This window comes from Bombina bombina, chromosome 11, assembly GCF_027579735.1.
Source record: "Bombina bombina isolate aBomBom1 chromosome 11, aBomBom1.pri, whole genome shotgun sequence".
Lineage (NCBI taxonomy): Eukaryota > Metazoa > Chordata > Amphibia > Anura > Bombinatoridae > Bombina > Bombina bombina.
Window position 1 is genome coordinate 154339565 of NC_069509.1, and position 22354 is coordinate 154361918.

At 40.9% G+C, this 22354-nt stretch overlaps 1 protein-coding gene across 2 annotated transcripts in view; it reads left to right on the plus strand.

Moving 5' to 3' along the window:
- Nucleotides 1–22354, plus strand: part of LOC128641805 (uncharacterized) — a 216811-nt gene that overhangs the window by 90237 nt on the left and 104220 nt on the right. The window contains exon 4 of one of the 2 annotated variants that reach the window (XM_053694344.1): nt 7301–7461. The exons of the other annotated variant lie outside the window; for it this stretch is intronic. Within the exon in view, the coding sequence (XP_053550319.1) occupies nt 7301–7461 (161 nt within the window). The remainder of the gene's footprint in view (nt 1–7300; nt 7462–22354) is intronic. 2 annotated transcript variants of the gene reach the window in all.

Consider the following 22354-nt stretch of genomic DNA (forward strand, 5'->3'; position numbering starts at 1 on the left):
CGCTGCTTTTACACTTTATACCGCAAAACTCGGTAATCTAGCTGAATGTTGGGTTTCATTCATGTCTCTTTAAGCACATAGTTTAAGTCAGCTCCAGAGCAAGAATGTACTGATGGTTCATAGTTGAACACATCTGATGAGATAATGACAAAAAGCATATGCGTAGGCACCAATCAGGAGTCATGTTCAGCTCTGGAGCAGAAATGCATTGCTGTTCTGGAGCTAACTTAAAATGTGTGCTTATGGGGTTTAACAGTGCAAATTCTCTAACATATCAAAACATTTTCTCCTTACATTTTTTTGTCCCTTTACCAGAAAGAGCTTCTGAAAGAAAAATTATGATACTTCATTCATTTAACTTCACAGACCTCCAAGTTGTTTAGCAACATAGGTGTTGGCTAGCCGGGCCCCAGCCTAACTGTTACACTTTGAGTCTTTGACTGGATAGTTGTTTTATGTAAACAATGGGGCAGCAAATGGGAAATACAAACAGTTAGAAAATCTGTTAGTTTTTTTTTTACTAATAAAAAGAATAACAACAACAAAAAAGAAATTGCTGCCTCTAAGAAGGTAAAACCAATTGTTTTGAATGAGTATAAATAGTGGAACTGTATTTACCTATATAACAAGAATTGATTTGGTTTCTAATTCTTATCTGTATGCATGTGTTGTAAAGAATTCTAATCGTCATTGTGCAACCTGCTAATTTAATTGTAAATTTAAGCTACCTCTATTGGGTTCATATATGGGCTTCTCAGGCGAATCACAGCCAGTGCCTCCCCAGCCTCTGACCTCACCGCACGTCACTTTAAATAATATATAAAATTAAATAAAATATTTGTCTCATTGAAAACATATTTTTGATTAAATTTATTTTAAGATTTAAAAATGTTTAAAATTCTGCCAGATATTTAGATATGGTTGGTTTAATATAACAGGAAAGTTGTATTCAAATTATGATAAAGACTTTGAGGCATATTTATTAAATGTCTGTCGGACCTGAACCGACAGTGCAGATCAGGTCTGACAGACATCGCTGAATGCGGAGAGCAATACACTCTCCGCATTCAGCATTGCACTAGCAGCTCTTGTGAGTTGCTGGTGCAACGCCGCCCCCTGCAGACTCACGGCCAATGGGCCGCCAGCAGGGGGTGTCAATCAACCCGATCGTACTCAATCAGGTTGAATTCCAGTGATTCCTGTCCGCCTGCTCAGAGCAGGCGGACAGGGTTATGGAGCAGCAGTCTTTGTGACCACTGCTTCATAACTGCTGTTTCTGGCGAGTCTGAAGACTCGCCAGAAACACGGACCCTCAAGCTCTGTTTGGAGCTTGGTAGATAGACCCATAGAAAGAAGAGACATCAATAAAGAATTCTTTATTTTAAAGATATTGTCAGTTAAAAGGCATGTAGAAGCATGTGAAATAGGAGTGTCCATAATTGATATTTCTGCAGAAGAGTAATTGCTTCTATAAAATAGATGACACGCTTTACTAACAAGTTTTAAAGTGAAACAATGAGATCTGCCAAATTACCTGTGATTAGTAGGTTTTAAAGGTCCCTTAAACACAGTAAAATATCATAATAAAAAGACAACCCAAAAGCACCTAGTTTGAATGTCAAATGAGTAGTAGATTTCTTTCTTACACATTTTAAAGTTAGTTATATCCTCCCCCCCACAGCACCACGTGACAGCCATCAGCCAATCACAAAATGCAAATAAGTATATTCTGTGAATTTTACACATGCTCAGTAGGAACTTGTGCCTCAGAAAGTGTGGATATGAAAAGATTGTGTGCATTTAGATATTGCAAGTAAATTAGAAAGTTGTTTAAAATTGTGTGCTCTATCTGAATCATGAAAGTTTAATTTTGACTTTAGTGTCCCTTTAATAAATGATATACACAATAGCCTACTGATATATGCACACAGATGACAGAAATAAATATTTACAAAATAAGTATATATTCATTAGACATCTGTGCAGAAAAATAGTTTTAGACAAATTATGGTTTGGTATTTGATAAAGGCCCCACATTGGGCCGAAACGCGTTACAGCATATGGTGAGCTCTGTTTCAATTATTACAATTTGTTTCATACAATACTTTGCCATGTTATTATTTTTTTCCACAGGATTTGAAGATACATATTAGGATTCTTTGGGATGAAAATCTCCACTAAGGATTTTTGTTAATAATTCACCTATTTTTCAGGAATATATCACTTTTGTTTTGTTTTTTGACACACTTTGTATTTGTTTATTGCATTTGATATTATCTATCAATTTATTTCATCACATCGTCACAATGGCCATTTTTTGAATTTTTTATTTTTGAATTTTTCATTTTTGTATTTTACACTTGCAAATTATTCACTTTTGATTTCTAACTTCTGTTTTTTACATTTGATTTTCTCTTCTTTTTGTGCATAAACACTATTTGAGGATTTTTTCTGCACCAGCACATTGGATTTATCACCTATTTGAACTTTATTTGGAGATCCAGATCTTACTGAACTATTTCAGTCATCCACACCCCACTGTATCTGGAAGATACATTGATCTAATATCGAGACATTGCATATTTTTATACATATTCTAAATTTGTCCGTATTCATTGTTATTTTATTGTTTCCATTGTTTCAATTTTTTACATTTTGAATTCTTGTTATATGTTTTTAAGCCATGGATCCATGCATATGTTTATGATATTTTATATGGTATTAAATATTCATTGAGCAAGTTTTCTAGTATCCTATTGTTGAAGTTTTAGTCTTTTAGCAGTCTTGTTCACATTGTTTAATCGGTTGACTTTCTAGCAGCCTTTGTGCGCATATACTCTATAATTTCATTGGCATAGCTACACTTAGATTCCTTTTACCAGTCCTGCCTCCTTAGGGGCGCTCCTTTGAATAATTCCTCACTGTCTATTTTTGTGGGTAGCTAGGGACCCATTCTCTCTAGGAGCTATAGGACACTCCACACAGCGCTGTTTGATATATATTTCTCTCTATGGTTCGGTATTTGTTAAGGGGCCATTCAAAATTCTAACAGCTAGATTACGAGTCTTGCGTTATGAGTAAAAAAGCAGCGTTACGCCTCATAACGCTGCTTTTTTACTACCGCTGCTATTACGAGTCTTGCAGATTTAGGGGCACCGCACACTATTTTGGCCTTACCGCAAATCAACTTACGCAAATTGCGTATAGTCTTTTTTTCAATGGGACTTCCATAGCACCGGTATTACAAGCTTGTCCTGGGAGGCCAAAAAGTGAGCGGTACAGCCTATCCTGTCAAGATTCGTACCGCATTTTAAAGTCAGTAGTTATGAGTTTTACACTACAAAGCTGTAGCATAAAACTCATAACTAAAGTGCTAAAAAGTACACTAACACCCATAAACTACCTGTTAACCCCTAAACCGAGGCCCTCCCGCATCGCAAACACTAAAATAAAATTATGAATCCCTAATCTTCCGCTCCCGACATCGCCGCCACTAGAATAAACATATCAACCTCTAAACCGCCGCACTCCCGCCTCGCAAACACTATTTAAATATTATTAACCCCTAATCTGCCGCCCCTAACATCGCCGCCACCTACCTACATTTATTAACCCCTAATCTGCTGCCCCCAACGTCGCCGCCACTAAATGTATTAACCCCTAAATCTAAGTCTAACCCTAGCCCTAACACCCCCTAACTTAAATATCATTAAAATAAATATAAATAAAAATTACTATCATTACCTAAATAATTCCTATTTAAAACTAAATACTTACCTGTAAATTAAACCCTAAGCTAGCTACAATATAACTAATAGTTACATTGCATCTATCTTAGGTTTTATTTTTATTTTACAGGCAAGTTTGTATTTATTTTAACTAGGTAGAATAGTTACTAAATAGTTATTAACTATTTAATAACTACCTAGCTAAAATAAATACAAATTGAGCTGTAAAATAAAACCTAACCTGTCTTACACTAACACCTAACCTAACCCTACAATTAAATAAATTCCCTAAATTAAATACAATTAACTAAATTCAATACAATTAGCTAAATTACAAAAAAAGCAAAACACAAAATTACAGAAAATAAAAAACAAATTACAAGATCTTTAAACTAATTACACCTAATCTAATAGCCCTATCAAAATAAAAAAAGCACAAACAAAATAAAAAAAAAACCTAGCCTAAACTAAACTACCAATAGCCCTTAAAAAGACCTTTTGCAGGGCATTGCCCCAAATAAATAATCTCTTTTACCTGTAAAAAAACAAACAAACAACTCCCCTAACAGGTATAACCCACCACCCACACAACCATCCCCCCAATAAAACCCTAACTAAAAAAAAACTAAGCTCCCCATTGCCCTGAAAAGGGCATTTGGGATGGCATTGCCCTTAAAAGGGCATTTAGCTCTATTGCAGCCCAAACCCCTAATCTAAAAAATAAAACCCACCCAATACACCCTTAAAAATACTAACCCCCCGAAGTTCCACTTACAGTTTTGAAGAGCCAACATCCATCCTCAACGAAGCCGGTAGAAGTCTTCATCCAGGCGGCAAGATGTCCTCAACGTAGCCGGCAGAAGTGGTCCTCCAGAAGGGCAGAAGTCTTCACCCAGACGGCATCTTCTATTTTCATCCCTCTGATGCGGAGTGGCTCCATCTTCAAGACATCCAGCGCGGAGCATTCTCTTCAATCGACGGCTTCTTCTACAATGAAGGTTCCTTTAAATGATGTCATCCAAGATGGCATCCCTTAGATTCAGATTGGCTGATAGAATTCTTTCAGCCAATCGGAATTAAGGTTGAAAAAATCCTATTGGCTGATGCAATCAGCCAATAGATTGAACTTCAATCCTATTGGCTGATCCGATCAGCCAATAGGATTGAGCTTGCATTTTATTGGCTGATTGGAACAGCCAATAGAATGTAATCTCAATCCTATTGGCTGATTGCATCAGCCAATAGGATTTTTTCAACCTTAATTCCGATTGGCTGATAGAATTCTATCAGCCAATCGGAATCAAAGAGACACCATCTTGGATGACGTCATTTAAATGAACCTTCATTGTAGAAGAGGAGGATGCTCCGCGCCGGATGTCTTGAAGATGGAGCCTCTCCGCGTCGGGTAAAGACTGGGTAAAGACTTCTGCCTGTCTAGAGGACCACTTCTGCCGGCTTCGTTGAGGACATCTTGCCGCTTGGATGAAGACTTCTCCCAGCTTCGTTGAGGATGGATGTCGGCTCTTCAAAACTGTAAGTGGATCTTCGGGGGTTAGAGTTAGGATTTTTTAAGGGTGTATTGGGTGGGTTTTATTTTTAGATTAGGAGTCTGGGCTGCAATAGAGATAAATGCCCTTTTAAGGGCAGTGCCCATCCAAATGCCCTTTTCAGGGCAATGGGGAGCTTAGTTTTTTTTAGTTAGGATTTTATTTGGGGGGGTTGGTTGTGTGGGGTGGTGGGTTTTACTGTTGGGGGGTTGTTTGTATTTTTTTTACAGGTAAAAGAGCTGATTTCTTTGGGGCAATGCCCCGCAAAATGCCCTTTAAGGGCTATTGGTAGTTTAGTTTAGGCTAGGGTTTTTTTTTTATTTTGGGTGGGCTTTTTTATTTTGATAGGGCTATTAGATTAGGTGTAATTAGTTTAAAGATCTTGTAATTTGTTTTTTTATTTTCTGTAATTTAGTGTTTGTTTGTTTTTTTAATTTACCTAATTGTATTGAATTTAGTTAATTGTATTTAATTTAGGGAATGTATTTAATTGTAGAGTTAGGTTAGGTGTTAGTGTAAGACAGGATAGGTTTTATTTTACAGGCCAATTTGTATTTATTTTAGCTAGGTAGTTATTAAATAGTTTATAACTATTTAATAACTATTCTACCTAGTTAAAATAAATACAAACTTGCCTGTAAAATAAAACCTAAGATAGATACAATGTAACTATTAGTTATATTGTAGGTAGCTCAGGGTTTATTTTACAGGTAAGTATTTAGTTTTAAATAGGAATTATTTAGTTATTAATAGTAGGTTTGATTTAGATTTAATTTAATCATATTTAAGTTAGGGGGTGTTAGGGTTAGACTTAGATTTAGGGGTTAATAAATATAGTATAGTGGCGGCGACGTTGGGGGCAGCAGATTAGGGTTTAATAATATTTAACTAGTGTTTGTGATGCGGGAGTGCGGGGGTTTAGGGGTTAATATGTTTATTATAGTGGCGGCAATGTCCGGAGCGGCAGATTAGGGGTTAATAAATATAATGTAGGTGTCGGCGATGTCGGAGGCGGCAGATTAGGGGTTAATAAGTATAATGTAGGTGTCGGCGATGTCGGGGGCGGCAGATTAGGGCTTAATAAGTGTAAGATTAGGGGTGTTTAGACTCAGGGTTCATATTAGGGTGTGTGATTCCCCATAGAAATCAATGGGGCTGCGTTACAGAGCCTTATGCTGCTTTTTTGCAGGTGTTAGACTTTTTTTCAGCTGGCTCTCCCCATTGATGTCTATGGGGAAATCGTGCATGAGCACAACAACCAGCTCACCGCTGACTTAAGCAGCACTGGTATTGGAGTGCGGTATGGAGCTCAATTTCTGAAAACCTGTAATACCAGCACTGTAGGTAAGTGAGCGGTGACAATGACGTGCAAGTTAGTACCGCACCCCTCATAACACAAGACTCGCAATCTAGCCGTAACTCAGTTATCGAAAATTTGTTTGTCTAATATTTTTGAAGGCAAATTTCTTCAGGGCAGCGGAAAAGAAGCTAGACAGTGACTTAAAGGGTCATGAAACCCAAATTGTTACTTTCATGATTCAAATAGAGCATGCCATTTTATACAACGTTCTAATTTACTTCTATTATCAAATTTACTTTGTTTTCTTGGTATCTTTTGTTGAAAAGCAGGGACATAAGCTCAGGAGCAGCCAAATCACTCTAAGCACATTGGGCCCATCTGTTTTCCCCATCACATTTAGGGAGACTTTCCCCAGGGTTATAATACAAATACAATTAGAGAGAGAAGCAATCTGCCAGGTACAAATAACAGCTCAATGGCTTGTTCTATGACCTGGTTACCACCTGGGAGTAGCTTCTATTACACCCAAGTGTGCCATTCACAGAGGAGAGCTCTCCTCTAGAAAGCTTAGGAGTGTGCACGTCTTGGTCTCTATATGGCAGCAGTGTTTGCAACAATGTAAAACTGTATCAGGCTTAGTGAATCTATAGGACTTTTTCTCTAAACTGACCAATAACTCTGGGCAATATATCTATTAAATAACCCATTTGCACTTTTGTTTCCAGAATTGAAGACTGCATTCCAAAAAATGTGAACTCTGGTTCAGTTTTTACAAAGTGCAACTGCACCGTTGGCATAACTGCTTCTGCCTTTTCTGCCTGCAACATAGAAATCCATTCGAGTGGGAGGTTATTAGAGAACAAGGAAGTCCTTCCCTACAAAAATGGTAATGTTTAATGTAAGATTTGCTGTTAACTTTTAGCTTGAGTGTGTCTTAAAGGGACATGATACCCAAATGTTGAAACACTTGAAATTGAAGCAGCATAGCTGTAAAAAGCTGACCATCTCTACGTAAAAATGAAGATATTTTACCTCAAAAAGTATTCACACCACATTGTAAAGGACTTTACACAGCAAATTAGTATGCCTGTCCCGGGACCTGCAAGGGAGTAAGCCTCATGCACACTCATGTTATTTGCATACAAAGAGAGAAGCGCTCTACCAGGAACGAACAACAGCTCAGTGGCTTGTTCTATGGCGATTTACCACCTGGAGGCAGCCTCTTTTAGACCAGTGTGCTTTTCACAGAAGAAAACTTTCCTGAAGTATATCAGTCTGATCCCGCCAAGTAAGGTCAGTCCAGCCCCGAAATACCAGGCAATTCTCCTCTGAACAAGGAACATGACAACCCCAGACGATCGTTTCGGCCTCCTATGGGCCTCGTCAGTGAGGTGCAGCCACATTCCTCTAAGCACACTGGGCAAGGAGTCCACGTCTGGTTTCCCCCCATCACCCATAGGGAGACTTCCCCAGGGTCATAATAATTTGCATACAGAGAGAGAAGCGCTCTACCAGGAACGAACAACAGCTCAGTGGGTTGTTCTATGGCGATTTACCACCTGGAGGCAGCCTCTTTTAGACCAGTGTGCTTTTCACAGAAGAAAACTTTCCTGAAGTATATCAGTCTGATCCCGCCAAGTAAGGTCAGTCCAACCCCGAAATACCAGGCAATTCTCCTCTGAACAAGGAACATGACAACCCCAGACGATCGTTTCGGCCTCCTATGGGCCTCGTCAGTGAGGTGCAGCCACATTCCTCTAAGCACACTGGGCAAGGAGTCCACGTCTGGTTTCCCCCATCACCCATAGGGAGACTTCCCCAGGGTCATAATAATTTGCATACAAAGAGAGAAGCGCTCTACCAGGAACGAACAACAGCTCAGTGGCTTGTTCTATGGCGATTTACCACCTGGAGGCAGCCTCTTTTAGACCAGTGTGCTTTTCACAGAAGAAAACTTTCCTGAAGTATATCAGTCTGATCCCGCCAAGTAAGGTCAGTCCAGCCCCGAAATACCAGGCAATTCTCCTCTGAACAAGGAACATGACAACCCCAGACGATCGTTTCGGGCCTCCTATGGGCCTCGTCAGTGAGGTGCAGCCACATTCCTCTAAGCACACTGGGCAAGGAGTCCACGTCTGGTTTCCCCCATCACCCATAGGGAGACTTCCCCAGGGTCATAATAATTTGCATACAAAGAGAGAAGCGCTCTACCAGGAACGAACAACAGCTCAGTGGCTTGTTCTATGGCGATTTACCACCTGGAGGCAGCCTCTTTTAGACCAGTGTGCTTTTCACAGAAGAAAACTTTCCTGAAGTATATCAGTCTGATCCCGCCAAGTAAGGGTCAGTCCAGCCCCGAAATACAGGCAATTCTCCTCTGAACAAGGAACATGACAACCCCAGACGATCGTTTCGGCCTCCTATGGGCCTCGTCAGTGAGGTGCAGCCACATTCCTCTAAGCACACTGGGCAAGGAGTCCACGTCTGGTTTCCCCCATCACCCATAGGGAGACTTCCCCAGGGTCATAATAATTTGCATACAGAGAGAGAAGCGCTCTACCAGGAACGAACAACAGCTCAGTGGCTTGTTCTATGGCGATTTACCACCCGGAAGCAGCCTCTTTTAGACCAGTGTGCTTTTCACAGAAGAAAACTTTCCTGAAGTATATCAGTCTGATCCCACCAAGTAAGGTCAGTCCAGCCCCGAAATACCAGGCAATTCTCCTCTGAACAAGAACATGACAACCCCAGACGATCGTTTCGGCCTCCTATGGGCCTCGTCAGTGAGGTGCAGCCACATTCCTCTAAGCACACTGGGCAAGGAGTCCACGTCTGGTTTCCCCCATCACCCATAGGGAGACTTCCCCAGGGTCATAATAATTTGCATACAAAGAGAGAAGCGCTCTACCAGGAACGAACAACAGCTCAGTGGCTTCTTCTATGGCGATTTACCACCTGGAGGCAGCCTCTTTTAGACCAGTGTGCTTTTCACAGAAGAAAACTTTCCTGAAGTATATCAGTCTGATCCCGCCAAGTAAGGTCAGTCCAGCCCTGAAATACCAGGCAATTCTCCTCTGAACAAGGAACATGACAACCCCAGACGATCATTTCGGCCTCCTATGGGCCTCGTCAGTAAGGTGCAGCCACATTCCTCTAAGCACACTGGGCAAGGAGTCCACGTCTGGTTTCCCCCATCACCCATAGGGAGACTTCCCCAGGGTCATAATAATTTGCATACAAAGAGAGAAGAACTCTACCAGGAACAAACAACAGCTCAGTGGCTTGTTCTATGGCGATTTACCACCTGGAGGCAGTCTCTTTTAGACCAGTGTGCTTTTCACAGAAGAAAACTTTCCTGAAGTATATCAGTCTGATCCCGCCAAGTAAGGTCAGTCCAGCCCCGAAATACCAGGCAATTCTCCTCTGAACAAGGAACATGACAACCCCAGACGATCGTTTCGGCCTCCTATGGGCCTCGTCAGTGAGGTGCAGCCACATTCCTCTAAGCACACTGGGCAAGGAGTCCACATCTGGTTTCCCCCATCACCCATAGGGAGACTTCCCCAGGGTCATAATAATTTGCATACAAAGAGAGAAGCGCTCTACCAGGAACGAACAACAGCTCAGTGGCTTGTTCTATGGCGATTTACCACCTGGAGGCAGCCTCTTTTAGACCAGTGTGCTTTTCACAGAAGAAAACTTTCCTGAAGTATATCAGTCTGATCCCGCCAAGTAAGGTCAGTCCAGCCCCGAAATACCAGGCAATTCTCCTCTGAACAAGGAACATGACAACCCCAGACGATCGTTTCGGCCTCCTATGGGCCTCGTCAGTGAGGTGCAGCCACATTCCTCTAAGCACACTGGGCAAGGAGTCCACGTCTGGTTTCCCCCATCACCCATAGGGAGACTTCCCCAGGGTCATAATAATTTGCATACAAAGAGAGAAGCGCTCTACCAGGAACAAACAACAGCTCAGTGGCTTGTTCTATGGCGATTTACCACCTGGAGGCAGCCTCTTTTAGACCAGTGTGCTTTTCACAGAAGAAAACTTTCCTGAAGTATATCAGTCTGATCCCGCCAAGTAAGGTCAGTCCAGCCCCGAAATACCAGGCAATTCTCCTCTGAACAAGGAACATGACAACCCCAGACGATCGTTTCGGCCTCCTATGGGCCTCGTCAGTGAGGTGCAGCCACATTCCTCTAAGCACACTGGGCAAGGAGTCCACGTCTGGTTTCCCCCATCACCCATAGGGAGACTTCCCCAGGGTCATAATAATTTGCATACAAAGAGAGAAGCGCTCTACCAGGAACGAACAACAGCTCAGTGGCTTGTTATATGGCGATTTACCACTGGAGGCAGCCTCTTTTAGACCAGTGTGCTTTTCACAGAAGAGGAGAATTGCCTGGTATTTCGGGGCTTGACTGACCTTACTTGGCGGGATCAGACTGATATACTTCAGGAAAGTTTTCTTCTGTGAAAAGCACACTGGTCTAAAAGAGGCTGCCTCCGGGTGGTAAATCGCCATAGAAAAAGCCACTGAGCTGTTGTTCGTTCCTGGTAGAGCGCTTCTCTCTTTGTATGCAAATTATTATAACCCTGGGGAAGTCTCCCTATGGGTGATGGGGGGAAACCAGACGTGGACTCCTTGCCCAGTGTGCTTAGAGGAATGTGGCTGCACCTCACTGACGAGGCCCATAGGAGGCCGAAACGATCGTCTGGGGTCTTCATGTTCCTTGTTCAGAGGAGAATTGCCTGGTATTTCGGGGCTGGACTGACCTTACTTGGCGGGATCAGACTGATATACTTCAGGAAAGTTTTTCTTCTGTGAAAAGCACACTGGTCTAAAAGAGGCTGCCTCCGGGTGGTAAATCGCCATAGAACAAGCCACTGAGCTGTTGTTTGTTCCTGGTAGAGCGCTTCTCTCTTTGTATGCAAATTATTATAACCCTGGGGAAGTCTCCCTATGGGTGATGGGGGAAACCAGACGTGGACTCCTTGCCCAGTGTGCTTAGAGGAATGTGGCTGCACCTCACTGACGAGGCCCATAGGAGGCCGAAACGATCGTCTGGGGTCTTCATGTTCCTTGTTCAGAGGAGAATTGCCTGGTATTTCGGGGCTGGACTGACCTTACTTGGCGGGATCAGACTGATATACTTCAGGAAAGTTTTCTTCTGTGAAAAGCACACTGGTCTAAAAGAGGCTGCCTCCGGGTGGTAAATCGCCATAGAACAAGCCACTGAGCTGTTGTTCGTTCCTGGTAGAGCGCTTCTCTCTTTGTATGCAAATTATTATAACCCTGGGGAAGTCTCCCTATGGGTGATGGGGGAAACCAGACGTGGACTCCTTGCCCAGTGTGCTTAGAGGAATGTGGCTGCACCTCACTGACGAGGCCCATAGGAGGCCGAAACGATCGTCTGGGGTTGTCATGTTCCTTGTTCAGAGGAGAATTGCCTGGTATTTCGGGGCTGGACTGACCTTACTTGGCGGGATCAGACTGATATACTTCAGGAAAGTTTTCTTCTGTGAAAAGCACACTGGTCTAAAAGAGGCTGCCTCCGGGTGGTAAATCGCCATAGAACAAGCCACTGAGCTGTTGTTCGTTCCTGGTAGAGTGCTTCTCTCTTTGTATGCAAATTATTATAACCCTGGGGAAGTCTCCCTATGGGTGATGGGGGAAACCAGACGTGGACTCCTTGCCCAGTGTGCTTAGAGGAATGTGGCTGCACCTCACTGACGAGGCCCATAGGAGGCCGAAACGATCGTCTGGGGTTGTCATGTTCCTTGTTCAGAGGAGAATTGCTGGTATTTCGGGGCTGGACTGACCTTACTTGGCGGGATCAGACTGATATACTTCAGGAAAGTTTTCTTCTGTGAAAAGCACACTGGTCTAAAAGAGGCTGCCTCCGGGTGGTAAATCGCCATAGAACAAGCCACTGAGCTGTTGTTCGTTCCTGGTAGAGCGCTTCTCTCTTTGTATGCAAATTATTATAACCCTGGGGAAGTCTCCCTATGGGTGATGGGGGAAACCAGACGTGGACTCCTTGCCCAGTGTGCTTAGAGGAATGTGGCTGCACCTCACTGACGAGGCCCATAGGAGGCCGAAACGATCGTCTGGGGTTGTCATGTTCCTTGTTCAGAGGAGAATTGCCTGGTATTTCGGGGCTGGACTGACCTTACTTGGCGGGATCAGACTGATATACTTCAGGAAAGTTTTCTTCTGTGAAAAGCACACTGGTCTAAAAGAGGCTGCCTCCGGGTGGTAAATCGCCATATAACAAGCCACTGAGCTGTTGTTCGTTCCTGGTAGAGCGCTTCTCTCTTTGTATGCAAATTATTATAACCCTGGGGAAGTCTCCCTATAGGTGATGGGGGAAACCAGACGTGGACTCCTTGCCCAGTGTGCTTAGAGGAATGTGGCTGCACATTCCTCACGAGACGAGGCCCATAGGAGGCCGAAACGATCGTCTGGGGTTGTCATGTTCCTTGTTCAGAGGAGAATTGCCTGGTATTTCGGGGCTGGACTGACCTTACTTGGCGGGATCAGACTGATATACTTCAGGAAAGTTTTCTTCTGTGAAAAGCACACTGGTCTAAAAGAGGCTGCCTCCGGGTGGTAAATCGCCATAGAACAAGCCACTGAGCTGTTGTTCGTTCCTGGTAGAGCGCTTCTCTCTTTGTACGCACACTCATGTTATTTCCCTATTCAGTTTAAGGAAGTTTACTATAAAATCTCATGAGATCACAGTTCATGACCTCAGCACTGCTGATGCTGATTGGCTGCTGTTCATTTCTTCCTTCCTTCCTTCCTTTTTTTTTTTTTTTTTTTACCTGCAGCTGGACAGCAGCTGACGTATAACTGTTTACACAGCACTTACTCTGGTGAGCTGAGGAAATTGTGAGGTAAAATATCTTCCTTTTTTACATAGAGATGCTCAAGTGATATTTTTCTGTCAGCTTTTTACAGTTATGCTGCATCCCTTTCAAGAGATTTATCTTATGTGTATTATGTCCCTTTAACCCCTTAACGACCAAGGATGTGTCAGGCTTGATCGCTTCCAGCTGCTTTCAAGGTATTGCTGTGATGCCTCGATATTGAGGCATGACTGCAATAACTTTTTTTGCACATTGATGCAGAGAGAGCCACTCTGTGGTCCTCTCTGCATCGACCAGCAATAGTGCCGATCGTTGGTGGGTGGGAGCCATTGCAGGGAGGTGGGTGGGCGGCCTATCACTGGCAATCTTCCGGCCAGCAGTGTAAAATCACTCGTCGGTGCGCGCAGGAGCACGTGCGTGGGGCATGGGGCGTGTGCGCACACGCGTGTGTGTACGCACGCTCCTGCAATCTGCACATATGTGCACATTGGAAGTGGAGGGAGAAGGTGTTGGGAGAGGGTTGTGGGAAATAATGTTAGGAAAGGAATCTGGGAGGGGGCGGGGGTAGTGTATTGAGGGGGAGGCAGCTACACTACAGAAAAATATAAATATATATATAAAAAATGGGCACATTTTATTGAAAAGTGGGTACTGGCAGACAGCTGCCAGTACTTAAAATGACAGCAAATAGTGAGAGGGGGGAGGGGTTAGAGATCTGTTTGGGGGGGACTCAGGGAGGTTGGGTGGTAAGGGGGGGATCCTACACTGCAGAAAATATATAATTTTTTAAAAAAAAGTTTTAAAAAAACAAACAAAACCTTTTTATTTTGTACTGGCAGACTTTCTGTCAGTACTAAAGATGGCGGTGACAATAGTGAGGTGGGTGAGGGAAGAGAGCTGTTTGAGGGGGGTCAGGGGGGGGATCAAGGTAGGAGGCTGATCTCTACACTAAATCTAAATTAACCCTTCAAGCTCCCTACAAGCTACCTAATTAACCCCTTCACTGCTGGGCATAATACAAGTGTGGCGCGCAGCGGCATTTAGCAGCCTTCTAATTACCAAAAAGCAATGCCAAAGCAATATGTCTGCTATTTCTGACATTTACAACCATTTGTGCCATAATTGCACAAGCTGTTTGTAAATAATTTCAGTGAGAAACCTAAAGTTAGCGAAAAAGTGAACAATTTTGTTTATTTGATCGCATTTTGCGGTGAAATGGTGTCATGAAATAGATCAAAATGGGCCTAGATAAATGCTTTGGGTTGTCTACTACACTACACTAAAGCTTAAATGAACCCTACAAGCTACCTAATTAACCCCTTCACTGCTGGGCATAATACAAGTGTGGCATGCAGCGGCATTTAGCAGCCTTCTAATTACCAAAAAGCAATGCCAAAGCAATATGTCTGCTATTTCTGACATTTACAACCATTTGTGCCATAATTGCACAAGCTGTTTGTAAATAATTTCAGTGAGAAACCTAAAGTTAGTGAAAAAGTGAACAATTTTGTTTATTTGATCGCATTTTGCGGTGAAATGGTGTCATGAAATAGATCAAAATGGGCCTAGATCAATGCTTTGGGTTGTCTACTACACTACACTAAAGCTTAAATGAACCCTACAAGCTACCTAATTAACGCCTTCTCTGCTGGGCATAATACAAGTGTGGTGCGCACCAGCATTTAGCGGCCTTATAATTGCCAAAAAGTAATGCCAAAGGTGATCCCAGAGAAGCATTTACAACCATTTGTGCCATAATTGCACAAGTTGTTTGTAAATAATTTCAGTGAAAACCCTAAAGTTTGTGAAAAGTTATTTAAAAAGTTAACAATTTTTTTTATCCCATTTGGCAGTGAAATGGTGGCATGAAATAAACCAAAAATGGGCCTATATCAATACATTAGGTTGTCTACTAAAAAAATATATATCCATGTTAAGGGTTATTTAGAGATTCCTGACAGATATCAGTGTTCCAATGTAACTATCGCTGATTTTGAAAAAAAAAAAATGGTTTGGAAATTGCAAAGTTCTACTTGTATTTATTGCCCTAGAATTTACAAAAAAAACAAAGAACACGTAAACATTGGGTATTTCTAAAGTCAGGATAACATTTAGAAACTATTTAGCATGGGTGTTTTTTGGTGGTTGTAGCTGTGTAACAAGTTTTGGGGGTCAAAGTTAGAAAAGTGTGTTTTTTTCAATTTTTTTCATCATATTTTATATTTTTTTATAGTAAATTATAAGATATGATGAAAATAATGGTATCTTTAGAAAAACAGCATATAATATGTGTGGGTACAGTAAATGAGTAAGAGGAAAATTACAGCTAAACACAAACACAGCAGAAATGTAAAAATATCCCTGGTCCCAAAAGGTCAGAAAACTGAAAACTGCTCTGGTCCTTAAGGGGTTAAAAAGCTTTGCGTGGTTCTGGATGTTAAGGTGAGACACATACATTGCAATATAAATCTAAAAAAGAAAAGGTCTTGCATGATTGCTCTCCATGCCAGAGAGGTTTTGATCATCAGTCCCTAATGAGAGGAGAAAAATTAAAGATGTAAGTTTAGCAATAACCCTACACAGATCAGAAACAAACTGAAAACAAGATAGAGATAGTTCACCCTATTTTTAAAATCAGATCCGGAACGTTAGTGATTTTAGATGGAGATTCATTTATCAAATTTAGTTGCGCTTTAACTTGCTTTTTAATATAGATATAAAATTGAAATACCCCACTCTCTGCCACCCACTTCAAAAGTCATTTTTTCTGTGAGCTAGTAGTTTGAATGATTGCCCAATCAGTGTTCTCCCCATACAGCACTTTTGTTGAAGCTAGAGCGCTGATCGGACAACAAATCAAACCTTTAACTCAAATAAAAATTGGCTTTTGAAGTGGGCGGGGGAGCGCAGGGTATTCGAATTTTATATCTATATTAAAAAGTAAGTTATAGCACAAATTCATTACAACTGACAAATGAAACTTCTTCTAAAATATCATTAACATTCAGGATCTGATTTTAAAAAAGGGGAGAATTTACCACTTTACAAATTCCATAATGCTCAAACACAGGCAAGCAACAAAAGAAGTCATGAGAACCTGCAAGTGTGGGGTTTGTTGTTCTCGCGTATTCAGCGTAGAACAGTGTATTCCAGAGCTGGACTGTCTTATTGACAGTGCCATACTAATATAGCATACTAAGCAAAGCAGGACTGCAGCCTAAGTAGTACTTGTCTAATAAACAAGCACAGACTATTTCCAGGTTTTGTTACTTTCTGCTGAGTGCAGGAAAAACAAAATTACATTCCTCCACCCAACTGATATGTCTTAAACCTATTGAGATAAATATAAACAAAAGAGACCCAATCACACACATTATCAACCCATAAATATCCTGTGACAAAGCAACTACAACAAATTCTGTGATACATCTTTATGATGCCAGACTTCAACCACTTAAAGGGACAGTATACACAAATTTTCATATAACTGCATGTAATAGACACTACTATAAAGAATAATATGCACAGATACTGATAAAAAAAAATCCAGTATAAAACCTGTTTAAAACCCTACTTAGAAGCTCCCAGTTTTGCTCTGTTAAAGGTAGATGGAACACCCACTGAAAGTGGGAAATACAGGGAGTGCAGAATTATCAGGCAAGTTGTGTTTTTGAGGATTAAGTTTATTATTGAACAACAACCATGTTCTCAATGAACCCAAAAAACTCATTAATATCAAAGCTGAATAGTTTTGGAAGTAGTTTTTAGTTTGTTTTTAGTTATAACTATTTTAGGGGGATATCTGTGTGTGCAGGTGACTATTACTGTGCATAATTATTAGGCAACTTAACAAAAAACAAATATATACCCATTTCAATTATTTATTTTTACCAGTGAAACCAATATAACATCTCAACATTCACAAATATACATTTCTGACATTCAAAAACAAAACAAAAACAAATCAGTGACCAATATAGCCACCTTTCTTTGCAAGGACACTCAAAAGCCTGCCATCCATGGATTCTGTCAGTGTTTTGATCTGTTCACCATCAACATTGTGTGCAGCAGCAACCACAGCCTCCCAGACACTGTTCAGAGAGGTGTACTGTTTTCCGTCCTTGTAAATCTCACATTTGATGACGGACCACAGGTTCTCAATGGGGTTCAGATCAGGTGAACAAGGAGGCCATGTCATTAGATTTTCTTCTTTTATACCCTTTCTTGCCAGCCACGCTGTGGAGTACTTGGACGCATGTGATGGAGCATTGTCCTGCATGAAAATCATGTTTTTCTTGAAGGATGCAGACTTCTTCCTGTACCACTGCTTGAAGAAGGTGTCTTCCAGAAACTGGCAGTAGGACTGGGAGTTGAGCTTGACTCCATCCTCAACCCGAAAAGGCCCCACAAGCTCATCTTTGTTGATACCAGCCCAAACCAGTACTCCACCTCCACCTTGCTGGCGTCTGAGTCGGACTGGAGCTCTCTGCCCTTTACCAATCCAGCCACGGGCCCATCCATCTGGCCCATCAAGACTTACTCTCATTTCATCAGTCCATAAAACCTTAGAAAAATCAGTCTTGAAATACTTCTTGGCCCAGTCTTGATGTTTCAGCTTGTGTGTCTTGTTCAGTGGTGGTCGTCTTTCAGCCTTTCTTACCTTGGCCATGTCTCTGAGTATTGCACACCTTGTGCTTTTGGACACTCCAGTGATGTTGCAGCTCTGAAATATGGCCAAACTGGTGGCAAGTGGCATCTTGGCAGCTGCACGCTTGACTTTTCTCAGTTCATGGGCAGTTATTTTGCGCCTTGGTTTTTCCACACGCTTCTTGCGACCCTAAAAAAAGAAAAAACAGAAGCGCCACATGGCCCAATATTGTTTGGTCCAAAATTGTAGATCTTAAGATAGACAAACAGACTCACATTTAGGAGAGCACCTCAGTTAGTGCTAATAGGGGCAGTCTGGGATCTATTCGGTCACCCAGAAGACCAACTTCCAGCACAGGAACTGAACTCTATATGGACAGAGAAGAGACACAAGTGCCTATATGGCCTAGTATTGTCGGTGCAAGTAAATAAAGCCAGATATTAATAGGAGTGGTACTCACAATGTATCAAGCACCTCTTTTGATGCTAAGGGAGCATGGAGGGATCAATATGGTCACCCAACAGACTTATGGCAGGGTATCCAGGAGAGAGATGATGGTTCCCAGGATGGTCAAAGTAATAAATGTCCTCAGATAAGGCAGGTGGAGAAAATTCCAAATAAGAGAGAGCAGCAAGTGTTCAAATTCTAAAACAGGCTTTATTAAAATAAGTTAAAATAACAGGCAACGCGTTTCTCAGCCAATGGCTGTTTCATCAGGCTTCATAAAATGTTTACTGAACACTTGCTAGATATACCTTAAAATCAATTAGGGTGATGATGTACAGATGGTAATGGGAGGGGTTAGCTTAATTGTTCATACCCTCATAACCAATCAGATAATACAAAATGTGATTTGACTTCATAGCCAATCGGATAATACAGAATGTCATAGAGTTATACAATGTACATAAAACATACAACACATATAAAAAAATCATCCACAGCTCACTAGTTTATGTCATTCAAATAAAACCTCATAAGGTCTATACATAATATCATAAACTAAAGTTATAAAGTCAAATTTCCTACCTTGTTAAAATCCAAACTGCACTATGTATTTAAATGGCATACATGAGAGAATAATAGAAGCTGTGATAAAATGTTCATGAGGGAATAGATTAAATGTAATAATATGTTGCAAACTACTTGTCAAGTGCAGCTAAAGTTGAGCACTATCGAGGACGGCGTCCTAAGACGCTTAGTGCGCATGACTGGACACGATGTGTAAACAGTTTAGGTTGCTTAGCAGCTAGTCAAGTTCCTGCGTGTAACCAATAGGCAGATAGATAGGAGGAGATAGAATCAGTCTGTAATCGACTCTAAAGTTTCAATGCTGTATTGATCGTATATCTTATGGGGATGTGTATCACGCAAATCGCAGACCACAATGTTGACAGACTGAATAGAACTTATTCTTATTCACTAGATGATGTGAGAGTCATCTAGTGATGATAGGTTATCCTATCATCACTAGATGACTCTCACATCTGATAGGTCATAGTAAGTCATTTGTTATAGTGACGTTTACCGCGATCTCATCTAGCTACAGACGAATAAGGAGCACACACAGCTACAGCGCCGTTTAAAGACATAAGTATATTACATCGAGCGCATTTATTATTAAATTGGAAGTGTGTCCTCAGTGAATAAGTTCTATTCAGTCTGTCAACATTGTGGTCTGCGATTTGCGTGATACACATCCCCATAAGATATACGATCAATACAGCATTGAAACTTTAGAGTCGATTACAGACTGATTCTATCTCCTCCTATCTATCTGCCTATTGGTTACACGCAGGAACTTGACTAGCTGCTAAGCAACCTAAACTGTTTACACATTGTGTCCAGTCATGCGCACTAAGCGTCTTAGGACGCCGTCCTCGATAGTGCTCAACTTTAGCTGCACTTGACAAGTAGTTTGCAACATATTATTACATTTAATCTATTCCCTCATGAACATTTTATCACAGCTTCTATTATTCTCTCATGTATGCCATTTAAATACATAGTGCAGTTTGGATTTTAACAAGGTAGGAAATTTGACTTTATAACTTTAGTTTATGATATTATGTATAGACCTTATGAGGTTTTATTTGAATGACATAAACTAGTGAGCTGTGGATGATTTTTTTATATGTGTTGTATGTTTTATGTACATTGTATAACTCTATGACATTCTGTATTATCCGATTGGCTATGAAGTCAAATCACATTTTGTATTATCTGATTGGTTATGAGGGTATGAACAATTAAGCTAACCCCTCCCATTACCATCTGTACATCATCACCCTAATTGATTTTAAGGTATATCTAGCAAGTGTTCAGTAAACATTTTATGAAGCCTGATGAAACAGCCATTGGCTGAGAAACGCGTTGCCTGTTATTTTAACTTATTTTAATAAAGCCTGTTTTAGAATTTGAACACTTGCTGCTCTCTCTTATTTGGAATTTTCTCCACCTGCCTTATCTGAGGACATTTATTACTTTGACCATCCTGGGAACCATCATCTCTCTCCTGGATACCCTGCCATAAGTCTGTTGGGTGACCATATTGATCCCTCCATGCTCCCTTAGCATCAAAAGAGGTGCTTGATACATTGTGAGTACCACTCCTATTAATATCTGGCTTTATTTACTTGCACCGACAATACTAGGCCATATAGGCACTTGTGTCTCTTCTCTGTCCATATAGAGTTCAGTTCCTGTGCTGGAAGTTGGTCTTCTGGGTGACCGAATAGATCCCAGACTGCCCCTATTAGCACTAACTGAGGTGCTCTCCTAAATGTGAGTCTGTTTGTCTATCTTAAGATCTACAATTTTGGACCAAACAATATTGGGCCATGTGGCGCTTCTGTTTTTTCTTTTTTTAGATTGCTGTTTCCTGGATCCTGGCCTGGATCTTCACAGATAGCTGCCTATATTCCTCTCCAGAGACTTTAATGCAACTATATTGCCTCTTTACCTAAGGCTTTTTGATACACTATAATATTTATTTAACCATTGTTATTTATTTCAATTATCTATTGTTATTATTTTCATTACACATTTGCTATTAAGATACATATTGTTTACTATTGTGGTTAATTGCATGGGTGTATGTATGTGTGTATATATATATGTATATGCATACAGACGCTGAGTATTGATCTCACCATTGTGACTAGTTTGTGATTGTTTATCCACATTTGATATTACCATTAATTAATATCATTTATATATTCACTTATTTATTATACTATTATATTTTTATCTATAACTCTTGACACATCAAGAAAAATTATTCTTAGCCATTATTGGTCTATATTTATCACATTGTTTTAGTTTATGTAAATAGGGCGCCCCCTCACTTTTTTGTTTTTCTTGCGACCCTGTTGACTATTTTGAATGAAACGCTTGATTGTTCGATGATCACGCTTCAGAAGCTTTGCAATTTTAAGAGTGCTGCATCCCTCTGCAAGATATCTCACTATTTTTGACTTTTCTGAGCCTGTCAAGTCCTTCTTTTGACCCATTTTGCCAAAGGAAAGGAAGTTGCCTAATAATTATGCACACCTGATATAGGGTGTTGATGTCATTAGACCACACCCCTTCTCATTACAGAGATGCACATCACCTAATATGCTTAATTGGTAGTAGGCTTTCGAGCCTATACAGCTTGGAGTAAGACAACATGCATAAAGAGGATGATGTGGTCAAAATACTCATTTGCCTAATAATTCTGCACTCCCTGTAAAAGATAGTCCCCCTTCCTTTGCATATGAAAAGACCCTTTACACAAACAGACGCAAGCTGGAGTAGGTATACGTCAGTATTCTCCTAAAACTTTGGGGCTTAGTTAGGAGTCTGAAAATCAGAGCAATGTTATTTAAAAATTAGCAAAACTATACATTAAATGGATCATTTACAAAACATTTATGCAAAGAAAAATCTAGTGTATAATGTCCCTTTTAAAGAGCACTGCACAACACTCCACTCAAAAAAACCAACATCTGTAACCAAGCCAAGATCAAAAGATGATGTCTGGGTTGACTGAATAAGCTTGAAAGCACTAAAGTTCTCCAGGAAGGCTATGGTACCTCCAAAAGTTAAGAAAGCTTCTTTATTATAAGGGTGAAATGATGATGTTCCCATATCCCAGCTGTGATTAAATTCAAATTTCAAATAGGTGTGATGTTTGCAAACAAAAAGGAAATACTAAATAAGAGACAACAGCTGTCGTAGTTTAGAGGAGGACCACTTTGTCCCGCTGTAGACAAC